Genomic DNA, 21,261 nt, shown 5'->3' on the forward strand with positions numbered 1-21,261 from the left:
CGGCGCAAGGAGGAGGAGGAGGAGGCATACCAGGCGCGCATGGCTGAGGCCATGGCGCTCTCCACGCTCGGCGACTGCGCCGTGTCGCCGTTGAGGCCGCCGTCCCCTGTCAAGGCCGAGCTAGAGCCCGAGCCGACCCCCATCAAGCGATACTCATGGACCGAGCGAGTGCGCAAGTGGGTCAGCGTGCCACTGGTCTGGTTGGGGGCGACGCTGGCGCAGGAGCAGGCCTACCTCGAGCAGTGGCGGCAGTGAAGGCTGGCCAAGAAGTGCCGCGAGGGCGAGTACCTCGAGATGCTGGAGCGCGACGTGGAGGAGGAGCGCCGCGAGGTGGAGGGGGAGGAGCGCCTTGCCAGCGTTGGGCCAGCCCAGCCGGCGGCGGTACAACCCGCGGCGGACGACGTCGCTCGAGCTTGGTCAACGGCGTTCCCTTGGACTGGCCCGGCGCCGACACTCATCGACCTCACCGGCCCCGACGACAACGACGGGGATGCCTAGGGCAATGCGCCTCGTCGTAGTTTTAGTTTTATTTAATGTTTCAGTTAATGTAAAAGTGGACTCGTGGACTTTCGCCGGCCTTTGTCGCCCGTATTAATGTTTAATTAACATTTTTATTTTCCAAAATGTTTGCCGTGATGTTTTTTCACGTAATCTTAAAAATGGGTCGGGCCAGCGTTGGGCGCAAGCGCCGACCCAAACGCGAAAGCGGGCGTAGGTGTCCGCCGGGCCCATCCGTTTGGGTCGGCGTATTGGAGTTGCTCTAAAAGTATATATCTTTAGATTTCTTGTTAAATGTACTAGTTGGTTGGAGGGTATTCACCATAGTCGGAAGGGCCAAATCGCATTGTGAATTTATGTCACTCTTTCGGCAATTTGGAATTGGCTGAATGTACCTTTTTAACAGATGATCTTCTTTTTTGCAGGTTATCTTCAGAGCTACAATGTTATGGTCATGGATGCAGCGTGTGGACAGACAAGGGCATGGTCTTTAGGTGCAACTGTCTGAAAATTGTTGCACTAAGTTTGTTCATCCAGTTTGGCTGGCATCGCCAGTAACAGATTATGTGGAGCAATTTAGTTGTTTCAGACCTACATGGTTGTGTTTTGCTTTTGCTGTAAACCTTTTTGTACTCGGTGAATTGGACTTATTTTTCTTAATAAATTGGTCATGTGCATCTTATGATGCAGAGGCCAGGCTTCTCGCCTTAAAAAAAAGATTGGTTCGGCAATATCAACAATTAACAATATATGCAGTTATATGCATGCATCAGGTGTAGAGATTGAGGGTTTTTTCCTCTTTTCAAAAAATAAATAAATCTAACCAGTAGCTTTCAAACAAAACATAGACATGCTTGCAGGAGCTGAAACCAAACTGAAACCCATCTCATCGACATCTACAGGGTTTCTTGCAAGTATTTGGGAGATGGGGGAACCCAAAGTTTGTGGATTTCTGATACAAAATGAACCAACTACGCATCACCACAAGAGTGGCGCCACCACCATGGCAGGCGACATTGGACAGCTACGCTTCTCTCAATCTCCGCGAATGATGTGGACGTTCATGGTGAGCTCCTCATTCTTGAGTAGCTCAAACAGGCACATGTCGTCATCCTGCAGTTTGTTATCATCTACAAACTTCTTCCAGCCTGTTTGTAGCGCGTAACATTTGCCCTTGTCCTTGTCGCCGATATAGAGCTTGGCTTTCCAAGTGTGGTTCTTCCCAGGCAGTTGAAGCCTCACCCACTGCTCCTCGCGTGGAAGATGAGCGGTAGCATATCGCACTTCTATGGACTGAGTTTGTTCGATGCACATTCATAAGGAAGAATGGTAAGTTGTCAACAGAGCAAGAAACAACAGATCCTTATTAAGAAGATGAAACAGCATGGATCGACAGAACTTACCAGCTTGGCACGGCTGCTATAGATGATGGACACGAATATTCTGGTTTCAGGTCTAATAGCCTGGATCCTCTCTTCGATTTTTCTCTTCTGCTTGCAAGTCAGTTTGGTGTATTTTGTGACCACATAGCCTGGGTGAGTCCATTTCTTCTGCTGCTGGCTGGTTGATTTGGTATGTCCTGTTACGACGACATTCTTTAAGAGGTGGACCGTTATTATCACTCTATCATGGTCCTTTGACACTTCGAATGCGCAGATATCGCCTTCCCGCAAGTTGTTGTCGCGTACAAAGTCCAGCCAACCAGCAGCAAGGATGCATGAACGGGTGCATGCGCCATCAGTGATAACCGCCAAATTGGCATCCCATGTTTTGCTGTTCTGAGGATAACAGAGTTTGATCGTCTGGTCTTTGTGCGGAAGGTGTTTGGCTGCAAAATCCTTGCAGATGACCTGTTACATATAAATGAACTGACCGTAATTGCAGAGAGCTAGGGTTTTAACAGTTTCGACAAAGTTCTAGCAAGATATTGTAGTATTCATTCAAAAAGATCATTGACTGCAAAAGATACTGTACCAGACATCCATCAGACAGACTTTTCTCGTTCATGACTGTGACATAAAATTGGATTCCAGTCCAACTTTCCTTCACAAATGTGTCGACTCTTGCCTTCTGAGCGCTAGTCAGTATACAGCCCTTTTCTAAGATGTATCGTGATTCAGTGGACCCCGGAAGGCCACCTGAACTCCTTGGTTCTGGAATATATTTTGAAGATGTGACATCTTGTGCTGTGCAACATCAATCATGAAAGCAGCAATGAGAACAAAAAAGTAGTAAAAGAAATCCTAAAAAGCAGCAATGGAAATTGCACACTCAACTGTTCATTTCTGAACTTGATTTCTGTGAAGGTGAGTCCGTTGGAGTAACCTTTGCAGTTTTCGAATTGTCCGTCCAATTGTCATTTCTACATCTTTTTATGCTAGGTAGTGATAGAGCATGACAAATGACCCTTTCTTGGACATTAGGACCACGGCTCATTGTAACACATGACGACGCTTTCTCGCAACCACTTGGTTTCAAGATTCGAACTTTGAAGTGGGAGTCCCCACTATATATAAAGAACAGGGAGTCATACTGTTGAAGTTCATAAACACCGGTGAAGTCCACCCACCCTGATCGAAGAATAAACTTATCCTGTTCCTTGGCAACCTGAACATTATAAATGTTGCCATCTGCTACTTCTAGTTTGACTTTATCAGAAATGTGTCCTCTGAAATTAGTGGTGAACTCATCTGGTATGGCCTGCATAAAGGAACAAATGAAAAAGGACCATTGAGCAGCCAATGACCATAGACAAGGTTAAGTGATTTCCAGCCCATCTCCCTACCTATAATTCACTGTAAGAAAAATTAAGAGCACATGTTTCCACTACTATTTATTACTACCTCCTATCCAAAAAATAGTGTCGTGGCTTTTGAACTAAAGCTGAACTAAACCAACGACACTCTTTTTGGATCGGAGGGAGTAGAAAATTTTGGTTGTTTGGGCTTCATGCAGTTTCATTTTCATGTAAACGATATTTATTGTAAACAAATTGGTTCTCAAGCTCCTAATTTCAGCATCAAGATTAGCAGTGTTTCTCAATTGTTCACTAAACAACAATTTAGAAAACTGTAGATATATATTGGTGCACAAAATAGTGTAATTGACAAGGTCTTACCATTTCATCCTTGAAATTACTCAGACTCATAACCTTGACAAAACACCAATCATGATCTTTCATGTGCCAATAGTGGCGATCAACACATTCTAGGCACACTGTGCATAGTTTCTTCATACTGTGTTCAGTTGAGATGAAATTGTTAGAATACAGAAATCAAATCCACTGAGAGGAGACACACACACACACACACACACACACACACATGCACATACCCACACAGATATATCTTACTAACGGCATCTCCAACAGTTGTAAGATAGGTGTTGGATGCATGACTCCATTACTTCTGTTATTCTCAACATGTAGACTTTTCACCTCATCACATATGCCACTTAACCAAACCCACTAATTATATTTTCTAAACATGCACAGGACATGATACTTGTATTCTATAAATATTTTACAACTATAGAGGGGATAAACAAATGGAGGCGACATAAGGCGAAGGAGGTGGAGGATACCGGCTTCAAGCTATGGTACACGGGGACGACTGCAAACAGAAATGGAGCAGGCATCTTTGATCAACAAGGGCTTCAAGTATGGAGTGGTAGATGTCAAGAGGCGTGGGGACCAGATTATCCTGGTCAAGCTGGTAGTTGGCGACTTGGTTCTCAATGTTAGCAGCGCGTATGCCCCGCAAGTAGGCCACAATGAGAACACCAAGAGGATATTCTAGGATGGTCTGGAGGACATGGTTAGGAGTGTACCTATTGGCGAGAAGCTCTTCATAGGAGGAGATCTCAACGGCCACGGGGTGCATGGGGTTTTGGTTATGGCATCAAGAATCAAGAAGGAGAAGATATCTTAACCTTTGCTCTAGCCTACGACATGATCATAGCTAACACCCTCATTAAAAAGAGAGAATCACATCTAGTGACTTTTAGTAGTGGTCAACACTCTAGCTAGATTGATTTCATCGTCTCGAGAAGAGAAGAAAGGCGTGCTTGCCTAGATTGTAAGGCGATACCTGGAGAAAGTATTGTCCCTTAGCATAAACTTGTGGTGGCTGACTTCCGCTTACGGACTCGTGTCCGACGGGATAAGCACGCCAAAGTCGCTAGAACGAAGTGGTGGAAGCTCAAGGGGGAAGTAGCTCATGCATTTAAGGAGAGGGACATTACGTAGGGCCCTTGGGAGGAAGGAGGTGATGCAGGCAATATGTGGATGAAGATGGTGACTTGCACACGTAAGGTGGCTTCAGAGGAGTTTGGAGTGTCCAAGCGAAGTAGAAGCGAAGCTAAAGATACCTAGTGGTGGAACAATGATGTCCAGAAGGCTATTAAGGAGAAGACACATTTTTTAGACAACATATAGAGGTACAAGGTGGCAAAGAGGGCCGCAAAGCGAGCTATGAGTGAAGCAAAGGGTCGGGCGTATGAGGATCTCTACCAACAGTTAGACACGAAGGAAGGCGAAAGGGACATCTATAAGATGGACAAGATCAGAGAGAGGAAGACGAGGGATGTCACCAAGTCAAATGCATCAAGGACGGAGCAGACCAGCTCCTGGTGAAGGACGAGGAGATTAAGCATAGATGGCAGGAGTACTTCGACAAGGCATTCAATGGGCAGAATGAGAGCTTTACCGTTGAATTGGACGACTCGTTTGATGATACCAGCAGGCGTTTTGTGCAGCGAATCTAGGAGTCTGAGGTCAAGGAGGCTTTAAAAAGGATGAAAGGAGGCAAGGCGATGGGCCCTGATTGTATCTCCATTGAGGTGTGGAGAGGCCTCGGAGGCATAGCGATATAACTAAGCTTTTCAACCTCATTTTCGGAGCAAACAAGATGCCAGAAGAATGGAGATGGAGTATATTATTACCAATCTTCAAGAACAAGGGTGGTGTTCAAAGTTGTACTAATTACCATGGAATTAAGATGATAAGCCATACAATGAAGCTATGGGAGAGACTCATTGAGCACCGCTTAAGAAGAATGGCATGCGTGATCAAAAATCAGTTTAGTTTCATGCCTGGGAGGTCGACCATGGAAGCCATTTTCTTAGTACAACAACTTATGGAGAGATACAAGGAGCAAAAGGACCTGCATATGGTGTGCATGGACTTGGAGAAGGCCTACGATAAGATACCGCAGAATGTCATGTGGTGGGCCTTGAAGAAACACAAAGTCCCAACAAAGTACATTACCCTCATCAAGGACATGTACGATAATGTTGTGACAAGTGTTCGAACAAGTGATGGCGACATTAATGAATTTTCGATTAAAATAGGACTGCAACAGCATCAGCTTTGAGCCCTTATCTTTTTGTTGTGGTGATAGATGAGGTCACAAGGGATATACAAGGAGATATCCCATTGTGTATGCTCTTTGCGGATGTGGTGCTAGTCGATGTTAGTAAGACTGGGGTTAATAGAAAGTTAGAGCTATGGAGACAAACCTTGAAATAGAAAGGTTTTAGGCTTAGTAGAACTAAAACCGAGTACGTGAGGTGCGGTTTCAATACTACTAGACACGATGAGGAGGTTAGCCTTGATGGGCAGGTGGTGCCTCAGAAGGACAACTTTTGATATTTGGGGTCAATGTTGCAGAAGGATGGGGATATCGATCAAGCTTCTAGCGTTCTCTATGACAAGAGTGCCACAAAAGCTAAAAGGCAGGCTCTATAGGACGGCGATTCAACCCGCAATGTTGTATGGTGCTGAGTGTTGGCCGACTAAAAGGCGACATGTCCAACAGTTATGTGTAGCGGAGATGTGCATGTTGAGATGGATGTGTCACCACACAAGGAGATTGGGTCCGGAATGATGATATACGGGATAGAGTTGGGGTAGCACCGATTGAAGAGAGGCTTGTCCAACATTGTCTCTGATGGTTTGGGCATATTTAGTGTAGGCCTCCAGAAGCTCCAGTACCTAGCGAACGGCTAAAGCCTGCTGATAATGTCAAGAGAGGTCAGGGTAGACTGAACTTGACATGGGAGGAGTCCATAAAGAGATATCTGAAGGACTGGAGTATGACCAAAGAACTAGTCATGGACAGGGTAGCTATCCATGTGCCAGAACCATGAGTTAGTTGCGAGATCTTATTGGTTTCAGCTCTAGTCTACCCCAACTAGTTTGGGACTAAAGGCTTTCTTGTTGTTGTTGTATGGTAAATCATATGTATAATTTCCAATTTACATTCTCATATTCAAATTCCATACAATTAAAACTCTTCAAAAATTGTATATAAATTAACCAACAACACTTGCACAAGCTCCAAGGTGAATTAGCAAGCAACCACACTTATTCTCTCACCTCCTAGTGGACAATTTATATACAACTCATTGGAGTAGTCGTGTGATAATTTGTTGGTTGATGACATGTACATTTTCTTCCAACAAGAATGCATACAGTTTGTTGGAGATGCCGTAAGTACTCCCTTTGTCCCATAATGTAGTGAGAATTGTTTTCACCAAAGTAAAAACTTTGCCAGCTTTATTGAGAAAACCATCTATATCTACAATACCAAATATATCCCATATGAAAATGTATTTCAAGATGAATCTAAGAGCATTCCTAATGCATTATAGCTTAAGCTATATCATATACATTAAGTGAGTAGTTAGATATAGCTCCTTCACTGTATCGTATCTTATTGTTGTATTTGAAAGAGCTCTTATTTAATGTGTTTTGCGAGAGAAAACATATGATTTGTCTTGGTTTTTGTGCTAAGAGCTATATCTAGATTAAGATATGGTAATGCTCTCTTTCCTCGTTAAATAGTGTGCCACATTAGATTTTTGCCTATGTGTCAACATTAAGATATAGTCCAAGGTGGATCACCAGTAGTTCCCTAATGGTATTGATTTCGTATTCAAGATGATAAAAAATTCTTAAACTTGGTCAAAGCTTACAAGGTTTGACTTTGAAAAAAAAATCTAACACACAATATTTTGGAATGGAGGGAGTCCTAGGTACATTTACAAGAAAGTACTCCCTCCGTCCGGAAATACTTGTCATAAAAATGAATAAAAGGGGATGTATCTAGATGTATTTTAGTTCTAGATACATCCCTTTTTGTTCATTTTGATGACAAGTATTTTCGGACGGAGGGAGTATATAGAAGATATGACACAACAAGTGGATAAAGTTATGCTTATTTGTCCTAGAAACACAGAATGCGAATTTAGTTACCACTGACCTTTCTCTAGGTGATCGCATAGGATTATTCTTCATGACGCACGATAACAATTTATCACAACCACTTACATTGAAGATTTGAACTTTCAAGTGGGAGTTCCCAGTATACGCAAACAACAATGTGTCACCCTCTTTAAGTTCATAGGCACTAACAAATGCATCCCATCCAGATCGAAGGACTACTTCATTCGGTTCCTTGTCAACCTGAACTCTATATGTTTGTCCATCTGGGACTTCCAGCTTTATTTCGTCAGATATTTTCCCTCTGACATTGTTTGCGAACTCTTTAGGTATGGTCTGCAGGAATAACAAAAACAACACATAATTACTTACGAGTTAAAGCAGTCACTGTAAAGGAAAACAAGAGCAGTGTACAAAATCTAAGGTCCCAACTTCGGCATCAAGTTTACAAAGTAGCTAGCTCAATTTATCAACATCCCCCAAAATAACAATCTAAAAGAACTATATAATATACATATTGGTGCACGAGAACAGCGTAATTAACAATGTCTTACCAGTTCATTTTTTGAGGCCCTGACACCCATCATAACCATGAAGAAACGCATTTTATCCATATGGTGCCAATAATAAAATGCAGCACACACCTTGCATATCGTGTGACTTTTGCCACTCATGTTACCACACCTACAATGCTAGCAGAGATGAAATTGTTTAGACGCACATTAACTCAGATACTCACTCATGTTACCACACCACATGCTGCAGTTAGGTAAACAGTCTACTTACATGATAATAAATACAGTACGTAATAAATTTGGATTATTGCAGTAGGCCGGCAAGTGTGTGTCACAATAAACACTATACGGAAAATAAGCAAATTTCCTACTGGATAAGGATTGAATATTGATATTTCTACGTAATTTACTTGTTAGGGCATAAAGGTGATGAGAGGTAACACTGCAGTTAGAAGCCAACCTTTCATTTTTTGGCGACTGCATATCATTATCATGCGGCATGCTCTTTTCATTGAGACAAGGAGTGTTTTTCATCGCAACACAGGATAACTCTTTCTCACAGCCAGTTTGATTGAATATTCGAACTTCAAAGCAGGAGCTTCCACTGGATTCAAACAATAAGATATCACCCTGTACGAGTTCATAAGTTCTGGCAAATTCTGCCCATCCAGATTGAAAGATGAGGCCATTCTCTTGCTTCGAAACCTGAACAGTATATGCTTTACCATTAGGTAAATCAAGATTGACTTCGTCAGGTATCTGTCCTCTCATATTATTTACTAAAAACTTTCTTGGTACATCCTGCAAGGATAAGAAAATGTGAGCTCTTTTTTACTTAAACAGAAGGTTCCTGTACCGGCAATCAAGATTCAATGGTGCACTATAAAAGCCCATTTGTTTGAACAAAACCAACATTTATTTTTTTACAGAGAAAAATAACACACACCGACTGGATCATATCAAAATGCAGTCATGTCGGCACCAAGCAAACAATAGTTGAGTGTGACCACATGAAAGTTACTCATGCTATACTAGTTTAGTCTGTAGATGGTTGGCATGGGATCGGGAGACTGTAGTAGTCTGTAGGTAATTTATGTCAGTATGGAGAATATCATAGGGTCAGGAAATTTGACACTGCTGTAAGTGGGAAAAGATATCAACAACAACGAAGGCACTTATCACTAGTTCATTGTCATGCTCAGAATGACTTCTTATAACCAGATAAGTGCTGATGACTTTACTCGCCCCTACTTGTTATTTTGTGAAGTGCCACCTCATACGCATTCTTTGGTTTCCGTTATAACATGCCTTTGACCAACAAGTACTGTTGACGAAACTCTTTCCAGAACAGAGAATGACAAGGTCTTACCACAAAATCACCGGTGACAATCTTGACGAAACGCTTTTTCCAGTCACCCTTGCAGTGCCAATTATGGTACACGACGCACTCGTTGCATCTTGCTAAAGATGTCTGCATTCTTTGACCACACCTGCCATGTTAATTGAGATCAAGCTGTTAAGGTTCCAAAATTTGTAAACATATCCACTGAATTTGGGAGAAACAAAAAAGTACAAATGCAGCTCCTGCAAAGCTGCCCGTTTCCTGTTTCAGTACAATTTCATTTAGCCGTTTCTCGTTTACCTATCTACTCATGTCTGAACTTCGAACTTGTTTGGCTTTCATGTACGAACTGCAGATACGAGTTTCAAATAGTACGTACCATCAGGCCACGCGCAAAGACCCAAATATCCTTCTTCCTCCTCCTCCTCATCCCCTCACCCTCTTCCTCACAGGCCACGGTCTCTCTCCACGGCGAGACACTGCCACCAACTACGCTTGGCCTAGTCGAATTTCGCGCTAACCCTCCAGACCAGGCGGGGTCGACGCGCGCGGAGCGCCTGGTTCCGCCGTAGGGCATCAGGTGGCTCGCCGCCACCTCCACCTGGAACAGCAAACCCCATTCTCGAAATCTTCTTCCCCGGTAGTGACGGAGAAGGATTAGGCTCCGGTGCTCGCCGCTGGCGACAGTTTTGGTGAGAAAGGTAGCGATTTGGGCCAATTTGTTTAGGCCCACCACATGCACCAAACCAGACAGTTCCTTTTCCAACAGTTTTGGTGAGGTTTTTTTTTTGGAACTGAAACGGCAGGAGCTCTGCCTACGCATTGAAGATTGGGAATGTACAAGGAAGGTTTACAGATCCAAGGATAGGGGAATGAAGCTAAGGTGCAATCACCAAACGAGTATCATCCTTTTATAAGATTCTTTAGGAGAAAAAAAAAAGCTATCGGTTTGGTTCCTCGAAAGAAAACTACAATGCACTTAGACATGCCTACATGAATCACACCTGCATGATCTGAACATGTACTAGAAAGACAAGAAGGGCTGCTCGAGATTACCTTTGGCAGAAAGCCGTACAGGATAGACGGCACCGGAGCGTCGGCCAGATGGAGACTGAAGAAAATTACGGCGGCGACGGTGACTCTTTCACGAGGTTGGACGGAGAGGAGGAGTGGAGGCGCCGGCAACTAGCTACGGCAAGGAAGAAGATCCAACTGGCTCGACTCGCATGATAGACTGTAGGAGTGATATACTGGTAGTAGCAGGATACAAGAGGGTTTACGATATGCTAGTTGTCAGAGAGAAATAATGAATGCAAAGTATCAAAAAAAAAAAGAAGAGAGAAATGAATGCCGCTAAGTGGATGGATGCATGGCACGCGCACATTGGGAACCTCGGCAATATGCTTCTTGGAACTCAAACGCTCATTTACTACCATCTTCATTTACCATGAAACGAAAAGTCTTTACGTATACTCATGATTAGTCCGATCCCGTCTTTGCTTTTCACGCTGCCCCACACGTATACTACAGCGCTGTAAAAAGTACTCCTTAGGCTGGTCATAGGGGGGGTAAAAAGTACTCCACTTCAGGTTGACCAACCAGGTGGTGCCAGCAGCCCGCGTCGTCCTCCCCCCAGGGCGACTCGGGCGGCCAGAAACCTAGCCGCCGCCGCCGCAAACTCCTTCCTCCTCTCCCTCCACCGCCGCCGGAAGATGCCACCGGGCTAAGCCCGGGGGCCGACGGTGGTGGCGGGGGATCTCCTCCCTCGCGCGTCTCCGGGATGGGGCGGACCCCAAGGCGTGTGGTGGCGCGACTGATCTGGGATCTGCGGCGCGACGGATGGCTGCAGGCGGCGGGAGGCCGGCCCATCCTTGGACGGCGACGGCTTGGCGCGGCGGAGGCCAGGGCTGCGGGCGCTGCGGATGGCCCTTCGGGCGGCGGCGGTCGGCGGTGGCCGGCTTGGCTGCGGTGGCGTGCATGCTGCCTTCAAATCGGCGACGACGGCGTGGAGGGCTTGGTGGTCTCGTCGGCGGCACCTCCGATCAGATCTGTTCTGACCGGTGCAGCCGGCGGTGGTGGTCATCTCTTCCGTCAGAGGTGGTCGGCCTGAGGCTGGTGTTGGGGAACGTAGCAGAAATTCAAAATTTTCTACGCATCACCAAGATCAATCTATGGAGTAATCTAGCAACAAGGGGAAGGGAAGTGCATCTACATACCATTGTAGATCGCGATGCGGAAGCGTTGCAAGAACGCGGATGAAGGAGTCGTACTCGTAGCGATTCAGATCGCGGTTGATTCCGATCTAAGCACCGAAGAACGGTGCCTCCGCGTTCAACACACGTGCAGCCCGGTGACGTCTCCCACACCTTGATCCAGTAAGGAGAGAGGGAGAGGTTGGGAAAGACTCTGTCCAGCAGCAGCATGACGGCGTGGTGGTGATGGAGGAGTGTGGCAATCCTGCAGGGCTTCGCCAAGCACCGCGGGAGAGGAGGAGGAAGAGGGGTAGGGCTGCGCCATGAGGGAGATGTGTTCTCATATGTATGGCAGCCCCAAAACCCCAATATATATAGGGGAGGGGGAGGGCTGCGCCCCCATCTAGGGTTCCCCCCCCAAGGGGTGCGGCCAGCCCTAGATGGGGCTTGGGGGGCGGCCAAGGGGGGGAGAGAGGGGGCGCCCCACTAGATGGCCTTAGGCCCATCTGTGCCTAGGGTTTCCCCCTTCCCCCCCCTTCCTGCGCCCTGGGCCTCTTGTGGGGGGGCGCACCAGCCCAGCTGGGGCTGGTCCCCTCCCACACTTGGCCCACGCAGCCCTCTGGGGCCGGTGGCCCCACCTGGTGGACCCCCGGGACCCTCCCGGTGGTCCCGGTACATTACCGATAGCACCCGAAACTTTTCTGGTGACCAAAACAGGACTTCCCATATATAAATCTTTACCTCCGGACCATTTCGGAACTCCTCGTGACGTCCGGGATCTCATCCGGGACTCCGAACAACATTCGGTAACCACATACAAACTTCCTTTATAACCCTAGCGTCATTGAACCTTAAGTGTGTAGACCCTATGGGTTCGGGAACCATGCAGACATGACCGAGACGTTCTCCGGTCAATAACCAACAGCGGGATCTGGATACCCATGCTGGCTCCCACATGTTCCACGATGATCTCATCGGATGAACCACGATGTCGGGGATTCAATCAATCCCGTATACAATTCCCTTTGTCTATCGGTATGTTACTTGCCCGAGATTCGATCGTCGGTATCCCTATACCTTGTTCAATCTCGTTACCGGCAAGTCTCTTTACTCGTTCCGTAACTCACATCATCCCGTGATCAACTCCTTGGTCACATTGTGCACATTATGATGATGTCCTACCGAGTGGGCCCAGAGATACCTCTCCGTTTACACGGAGTGACAAATCCCAGTCTCGATTCGTGCGAACCCAACAGACACTTTCGGAGATACCTGTAGTGCACCTTTATAGCCACCCAGTTACGTTGTGACGTTTGGTACACCCAAAGCATTCCTACGGTATCCGGGAGTTGCACAATCTCATGGTCTAAGGAAATGATACTTGACATTAGAAAAGCTCTGAGCAAACGAACTACACGATCTTGTGCTAGGCTTAGGATTGGGTCTTGTCCATCACATCATTCTCCTAATGATGTGATCCCGTTATCAACGACATCCAATGTCCATGGTCAGGAAACCGTAACCATCTATTGATCAACGAGCTAGTCAACTAGAGGCTTACTAGGGACATGGTGTTGTCTATGTATCCACACATGTATCTGAGTTTCCTATCAATACAATTCTAGCATGGATAATAAACGATTATCATGAACAAGGAAATGTAATAATAACCTATTTATTATTGCCTCTAGGGCATATTTCCAACAGTCTCCCACTTGCACTAGAGTCAATAATCTAGTCCACATCACCATGTGATTAACACTCATAGGTCACATCACCATGTGACCAACATCCAAAGAGTTTACTAGAGTCAACAATCTAGTTCACATCACTATGTGATTACCACTCAATGAGTTCTGGTTTGATCATGTTATGCTTGTGAGAGAGGTTATTAGTCAACGGGTCTGGACCTTTCAGATCCGTGTGTGCTTTACGAATATCTATGTCATCTTGTGGATGCTACCACGCGCTACTTGGAGCCATTTCAAGTATCTGCTCTACTATACGAATCCGGTTTACTACTCAGAGTCATCCGGATTAGTGTCAAAGTTCGCATCGACGTAACCCTTTACGACGAACTCCTTTTCACCTCCATAATCGATAAAATCCTTAGTCCACTAGATACTAAGGATAAGTTCGACCGCTGTCATGTGATCCATTCCCGGATCACTATTGTACCCTTTGACCAACTCATGGCAAGGCACACTTCATGTGTGGTACACAGCATAGCATACTGTAGAGCCTACGTCTGAAGCATAGGGGACGACCTTCGTCCTTTCTCTCTCTTCTGCTGTGGTCAGGTCTTGAGTCTTACTCAATACTTACACCTTGTAACACAGCCAAGAACTCCTTCTTTGCTGATCTATTTTGAACTCTTTCAAAATCATGTCAAGGTGTGCGTTCTTTGAAAGTATCATCGGGCGTCTTGATCTATCTCTATAGATCTTGATGCCCAATATGTAAGCAGCTTTTATCCAGGTCTTCCTTTGAAAAACTCCTTTCAAACAACCCTTTATGCTTTCCAGAAATTTTACATCATTTCGGATCAACAATATGTCATTCACATATACTTATCAGAAATGTTGTAGCGCTCCCACTCACTTTATTGTAAATACAAGTTTCTAACAAACTTTATATAAACCCAAAAACTTTGATCACTCCATCAAAGTGTATATTCTGACTCCGAGATGCTTGCTCTAGTCCATGGAAGGATTGCTGGAGCTAGCATACCTTTTAGCATCCTTAGGATCGACAAAACCTTTCTGATTGTATCACATACAACCTTTCCTTACGAAAACTGGTAAGGAAACTTGTTTTGACATCCATCTGCCAGATTTCATAAATGCAGCTAATGCTAACATGATTCCGACGGACTTAAGCATCGCTACGGATGAGAAAATCTCATCGTAGTCAACTCCTTGAACTTGTGGAAATACTCTTTGCCACAAGTCGAGCTTCATAGACGGTAACATTACCGTCCATGTCCGTCTTCTTCTTAAAGACCCATTTACCTTAACAGCCTTACGACCATCAAGTAGTTCTCTCAAAGTCTATACTTTGTTTTCATACATGGATCCTCTCGGATTTTATGGCCTCGAGCCATTCGTCAGAATCCGGGCCCACCATCGCTTCTCCATAGCTCGTAGGTTTATCGTTGTCCAACAACATGACTTCCAAGACAGGATTACGCATTACTCTGAAGTAGTACGCATCCTCGTCGTCCTACGAGGTTTGGTAGTGACTTGATCCGAAGTTTCATGATCACTATCATAAGCTTCCACTTCAATTGGTGTAGGTGCCACAGGAACAACTTCCTGTGCCCTGCTACACATTAGTTGAAGTGACGGTTTAATAACCCTATCAAGTCTCCACCATCCTCCCACTCAATTCTTTCGAGAGAAACTTTTCCTCGAGAAAGGACTTGTTTCTAGAAGCAATTACTTTTGCTTCCAGATCTGAAATAGGAGGTATACCCAACTGTTTTGGGTATTCTATGAAGATGCATTTATCGGCTTTTGGGTTCGAGCTTATCAGCCTGAAACTTTTTCACATAAGCAGCCCCAAACTTTTAATAAACGACAACTTAGGTTTCTCTAAACGGTGTCGTCTCAACGGAATTGCGTGGTGCCCTATTTAAAGTGAATGCGGTTGTCTCTAATGCCTAACCCATAAACGATAGTGGTAACTCGATAAGAAACATCATGGCATGTACCATATCCAATAGGGTGCAGTTATGATGTTCGGACACACCATCACACTATGGTGTTCCAGGCGGTATTAATTGTGAAACACTTTCCACAATGTCTTAATTGTGTGCCAAACTCGTAACTCAGATACTCATCTCTATGATCATATCACAGACATTTTATCCTCCTGTCACGACGATCTTCAACTTCACTCTGAAATTACTTGAACCTTTCAATAATTCAGACTTGTGTTTCATCAAGTAAATACACTCAGCATCTACTCGTAAGAACATAACGATATCCACTGCATGCCTCAGCACTCATTGGACTGCATACATCAAAATGTATTACTTCCAATAAGTTGCTCTCTTGTTCCATCTTACTGAAAACGAGGCCTTTCAGTCATCTTGCCCATGTGGTATGATTTGCATGTCTCAAGTGATTCAAAATCAAGTGAGTCCAAACGATCCATCTGCATGGAGTTTGTTCATGCATATATACCAATAGACATGGTTCGCATGTCTCAATCTTTTCAAAAACGAGCGAGTCCAAAGATCCATCTACATGGAGCTTCTTCATGCGTTTTATACCAATATGACTCAAGTGGCAGTGCCACAAGTATGTGGTACTATCATTACTATCTTATATCTTTTGGCATGAACATGTGTATCACTACGATCGAGATTCATTTTAGGTGCAAGACCATTGAAGGTATTATTCAAATAAACAGAGTAACCATTATTCTCCTTAAATGAATAACCGTATTGCTATAAACATAATCCAATCATGTTTATGCTCAACGCAAACACCAATCTCGATGGTAGAGGAGTCATGCGATGCTTGATCACATCAACCTTGGAAACACTTCCAACACACATCGTCATCTCACCTTTAGCTAGTCTCCTTTTATTCCGCAGCTTTTATTTCGAGTTACTAACACTTAGCAACCGAACCGGTATCTAACACCCTGGTGCTGCTAGGAGTACTACTAAAGTACATATTCATATAATGTATATCCAATATACTTCTGTCGACCTTGCCTTCTCATCTACCAAGTATCTAGGGTAGTACTGCTTCAGTGACCGTTCCCCTCATTACAGAAGCACTTAGTCTCGGGTTTGGGTTCAACCTTGGGATTCTTCACTAGAGCAGCAAATGATTTGCTGTTTCATGAAGCATCCCTTTTGCCCTTGCCCTTCTTGAAACTAGTGGTTTTACTAACCATCAACAACTGATGCTCCTTCTTGATTTCTACTTTCGCGGTGTCAAACATCGCGAGTTGCTCAAGGATCATCATATCTATCCCTGATATGTCATAGTTCATCACGAAGCTCTAATAGCTTGGTGACAGTGACTGTGGAGAACCATCACTATCTCATCTGGAAGATAAACTCCCACTCGATTCAAGCGATTGTGGCACTCAGACAATCTGAGCACATGCTCAACGATTGAGCTTTTCTCCCTTAGTTTGCAGGCTTAAGAAACTTGTCAGAGGTCTCATACCTCTTGACGTGGGCACTAGTCTGAAATCCCAATTTCAGTCTTCGGAACATCTTATATGTTCTGCGACGTTTCAAAACGTCTTTGGTGCCACAATTCTAACCGTTAGCATTACGCACTGAACTATCACGTAGTCATCAAAACGTGTATGTCAGATGTTTCGCAACATCTACAGACGACGTTGAGGTTCAGCACACCGAGCGGTGCATTAAGGACATAAGCCTTCTGTGCAGCAATGAGGACAATCCTCAGTTTACGGACCCAGCCCGCATAATTGCTACTACCAACTTTCAACTAAATTTTCTCTAGGAACATATCTTAAACAGTAGAACTAAAGCGTAAGATATGACATAATTTGCAAAGACCTTTTGACTATGTTCATGATAATGAAGTTCATCTGATTATTTAATGAACTCCCACTCAGATAGACATCCCTCTAGTCATCTAAGTGATACATGATCCGAGTCAAACTAGGCCGTGTCCGATCATCACGTGAGACGGACTAGTCATCATCGGTGAACATCACCATGTTGATCGTATCTACTATACGACTCATGTTCGATCTTTCGATCTCTTGTGTTCTGAGGCCATGTCTGTACATGCTAGGCTCGTCAAGTCAACCTAAGTGTTTCGCATGTGTTCCGAGGCCATGTCTGTACATGCTAGGCTCGTCAACACCCGTTGTATTCGAACGTTAGAATCTATCACACCCGATCATCACGTGGTGCTTCGAAACAACGAACCTTCGCAACGTTGCACAGTTAGGGGGAGCACTTTCTTGAAATTATTACAAGGGATCATCTTACTTACTACCGTTGTTCTAAGCAAATAAGATGCATAACATGATAAACATCACATGCAATCAAATAGTGACATGATATGGCCAATATCATTTTGCTCTTTTGATCTCCATCTTCGGGGCACCATGATCATCTTTCTCACCGGCATGACACCATGATCTCCATCATCATGATCTCCATCATTGTGTCTTCATGAAGTTGTCACGCCAACGATTACTTCTACTTCTATGGCTAACGCGCTCAGCAATAAAGTAAAGTAATTTACATGGCGTTATTCACTGACACGCAGGTCATACAAAAATAAAGACAACTCCTATGGCTCCTGCCGGTTGTCATACTCATCGACATGCAAGTCGTGATTCCTACTACAAGAATATGATCAATCTCATACATCACATATATCATTCATCACATCTTCTGGCCATATCACATCACATAGCCCATGCTGCAAAAACAAGTTAGACGTCCTCTAATTGTTGTTGCAAGTTTTTACGTGGCTTGTATAGGTTTCTAGCAAGAACGTTTCTTACCTACGTAAAACCACAACGTGATATGCCAATTTCTATTTACCCTTCATAAGGACCCTTTTCATCGAATCCGTTCCGACTAAAGTGGGAGAGACAGACACCCGCTAGCCACCTTATGCAACTAGTGCATGTCAGTCGGTGGAACCTGTCTCACGTAAGCGTACGTGTAAGGTCGGTCCGGGCCGCTTCATCCCACAATACCGCCGAAAAAAGATAAGACTAGTAGCGGCAAGAAGAATTGGCAACATCTACGCCCACAACTGCTTTGTGTTCTACTCGTGCATAGTAACTACGCATAGGCCTGGCTCATGATGCCACTGTTGGGGAACGTAGCAGAAATTCAAAATTTTCTACGCATCACCAAGATCAATCTATGGAGTAATCTAGCAACGAGGGGAAGGGGAGTGCATCTACATACCATTGTAGATCGCGATGCGGAAGCGTTGCAAGAACGCGGATGAAGGAGTCGTACTCGTAGCGATTCAGATCGCGGTTGATTCCGATCTAAGCACTGAAGAACGGTGGCTCCGCGTTCAACACACGTGCAGCCCGGTGACGTCTCCCACGCCTTGATCCAGCAAGGAGAGAGGGAGAGGTTGGGGAAGACTCTGTCCAGCAGCAGCACGACAGCGTGGTGGTGATGGAGGAGTGTGGCAATCCTGCAGGGCTTCGCCAAGCACCGTGGGAGAGGAGGAGGAAGAGGGGTAGGGCTGCGCCATGAGGGAGATGTGTTCTCATATGTATGGCAGCCCCAAAACCCCAATATATATAGGGGAGGGGGAGGGCTGCGCCCCCATCTAGGGTTCCCCCCCCAAGGGGTGCGGCCAGCCCTAGATGGGGCTTGGGGGGCGGCCAAGGGGGGAGAGAGGGGGGCGCCCCACTAGATGGGCCTTAGGCCCATCTGTGCCTAGGGTTTCCCCCTTCCCCCCTTCCTGCGCCCTGGGCCTCTTGTGGGGGGCGCACCAGCCCACCTGGGGCTGGTCCCCTCCCACACTTGGCCCACGCAGCCCTCTGGGGCCGGTGGCCCCACCTGGTGGACCCCCGGGACCCTCCCGGTGGTCCCGGTACATTACCGATAGCACCCGAAACTTTTCTGGTGACCAAAACAGGACTTCCCATATATAAATCTTTACCTCCGGACCATTTCGGAACTCCTCGTGACGTCCGGGATCTCATCCGGGACTCCGAACAACATTCGGTAACCACATACAAACTTCCTTTATAACCCTAGCGTCATTGAACCTTAAGTGTGTAGACCCTATGGGTTCGGGAACCATGCAGACATGACCGAGACGTTCTCCGGTCAATAACCAACAGCGGGATCTGGATACCCATGCTGGCTCCCACATGTTCCACGATGATCTCATCGGATGAACCACGATGTCGGGGATTCAATCAATCCCGTATACAATTCCCTTTGTCTATCGGTATGTTACTTGCCCGAGATTCGATCGTCGGTATCCCTATACCTTGTTCAATCTCGTTACCGGCAAGTCTCTTTACTCGTTACGTAACTCACATCATCCCGTGATCAACTCCTTGGTCACATTGTGCACATTATGATGATGTCCTACCGAGTGGGCCCAGAGATACCTCTCCGTTTACACGGAGTGACAAATCCCAGTCTCGATTCGTGCGAACCCAACAGACACTTTCGGAGATACCTGTAGTGCACCTTTATAGCCACCCAGTTACGTTGTGACGTTTGGTACACCCAAAGCAATCCTACGGTATCCGGGAGTTGCACAATCTCATGGTCTAAGGAAATGACTTGACATTAGAAAAGCTCTGAGCAAATGAACTACACGATCTTGTGCTAGGCTTAGGATTGGGTCTTGTCCATCACATCATTCTCCTAATGATGTGATCCCGTTATCAACGACATCCAATGTCCATGGTCAGGAAACCGTAACCATCTATTGATCAACGAGCTAGTCAACTAGAGGCTTACTAGGGACATGGTGTTGTCTATGTATCCACACATGTATCTGAGTTTCCTATCAATACAATTCTAGCATGGATAATAAACGATTATCATGAACAAGCAAATATAATAATAACCTATTTATTATTGCCTCTAGGGCATACTTCCAACAGCTGGGTGTTCGGATCTCGGGATCCGTCATCTGGCACCAGCTGCGAGTCGGGGAGACGTAGTTGCCGGTGAAAACCGAGCCGACGGCGAGCGATGGCGGCGTTCCACGTCGTTACCTTGATGAAGGCATCTTCATGTGACTACCGTCGACCCACTCGTATTGCTTCGGGGGAAACCCTAGGATCTGGTGTTCCAGACCGGACGATGGCGGCACTGCGCTGTCGTTTCTCTCTTGGGAGCATCGTTTTGTGGAGCAGCGCTGGAAGTCAGAGGCAGGAGGTGGAGCGGCTTCGTCTTGCACGGAGCTTCCGTGGAGATGTCAAGTCATGCCTGACCAACAGGTGCTACGCTTGGTCATGCCTGGTCGACAGGTGCTACGCACGACAGATCCTCCAAGGGCTTCAAGCTGTGTCGGCTGGTGATACTTGGCAGCATGGCGCTGAGGTGTATCAGTGGCGACCGCGACGTGTTCAGCTGTTTGCGCGCAGGGAGGAGGTGCCGTTGGGCTCCGTGGTGGTGTCGACGATAGCTGGACCGAGCAAGGTTGATGCATCAGTACGGTTCTGAAGATGGAGCGGTGGCAGTTGGCGGCGGCGGCCTCTGAGAGCACGCCGGACCAGTGTGTGCCCCAGACCCGGCAAGTGGCTAGGTTGGGGTCTCAGGTCTTAGATGTTAGGCTTGGCTGCGATGTCTGTTTGGTATTAGGCCCAGGCTATCTGCGCCCCTTCATCAACTGGATAGGTGTAGCGACAGTTTGTTGCTTAGACGACGACTTTAGTCTTACTGTTGTATGACTTTGTAAGGTCTTGTGAGAATAATTAATAAAGTGGTCGTATGCATCGTCCAGATGCAGAGGCCGGGGGTCATCCTCCTTTTCTAAAAAA

At 45.7% G+C, this 21,261-nt stretch overlaps 1 protein-coding gene across 2 annotated transcripts; it reads right to left on the minus strand.

Annotated features, from left to right (window-relative positions):
* Positions 1-1,271: 1,271 nt before the first annotated feature.
* LOC109747124 (B3 domain-containing protein LOC_Os12g40080) lies at positions 1,272-10,904 on the minus strand. Of its 2 annotated transcripts, XM_020306210.4 has the most exons (10): positions 9,957-10,904; positions 9,605-9,725; positions 8,696-9,036; positions 8,275-8,404; positions 7,761-8,056; positions 3,617-3,734; positions 2,775-3,198; positions 2,473-2,684; positions 1,902-2,348; positions 1,272-1,791 (listed from the first exon to the last, which is right to left on the minus strand). In XM_020306210.4, the coding sequence occupies exons 2-10, from the start codon at positions 9,710-9,712 to the stop codon at positions 1,534-1,536; spliced, it is 2,334 nt and encodes a 777-aa protein (XP_020161799.1). In that variant the 5' UTR covers positions 9,713-9,725; positions 9,957-10,904; the 3' UTR covers positions 1,272-1,533. The 2 variants fall into 2 exon arrangements, with proteins under 2 accessions (XP_020161799.1, XP_020161800.1); XM_020306211.4 differs by lacking the exons at positions 9,605-9,725; positions 9,957-10,904 and having other exon boundaries at positions 8,275-8,412; positions 8,696-8,823.
* Between the last annotated feature and the right edge of the window lie 10,357 nt (positions 10,905-21,261).

The sequence above is a fragment of the Aegilops tauschii genome, chromosome 5 (genome assembly GCF_002575655.3).
Source record: "Aegilops tauschii subsp. strangulata cultivar AL8/78 chromosome 5, Aet v6.0, whole genome shotgun sequence".
Classification (NCBI taxonomy): domain Eukaryota; kingdom Viridiplantae; phylum Streptophyta; class Magnoliopsida; order Poales; family Poaceae; genus Aegilops; species Aegilops tauschii.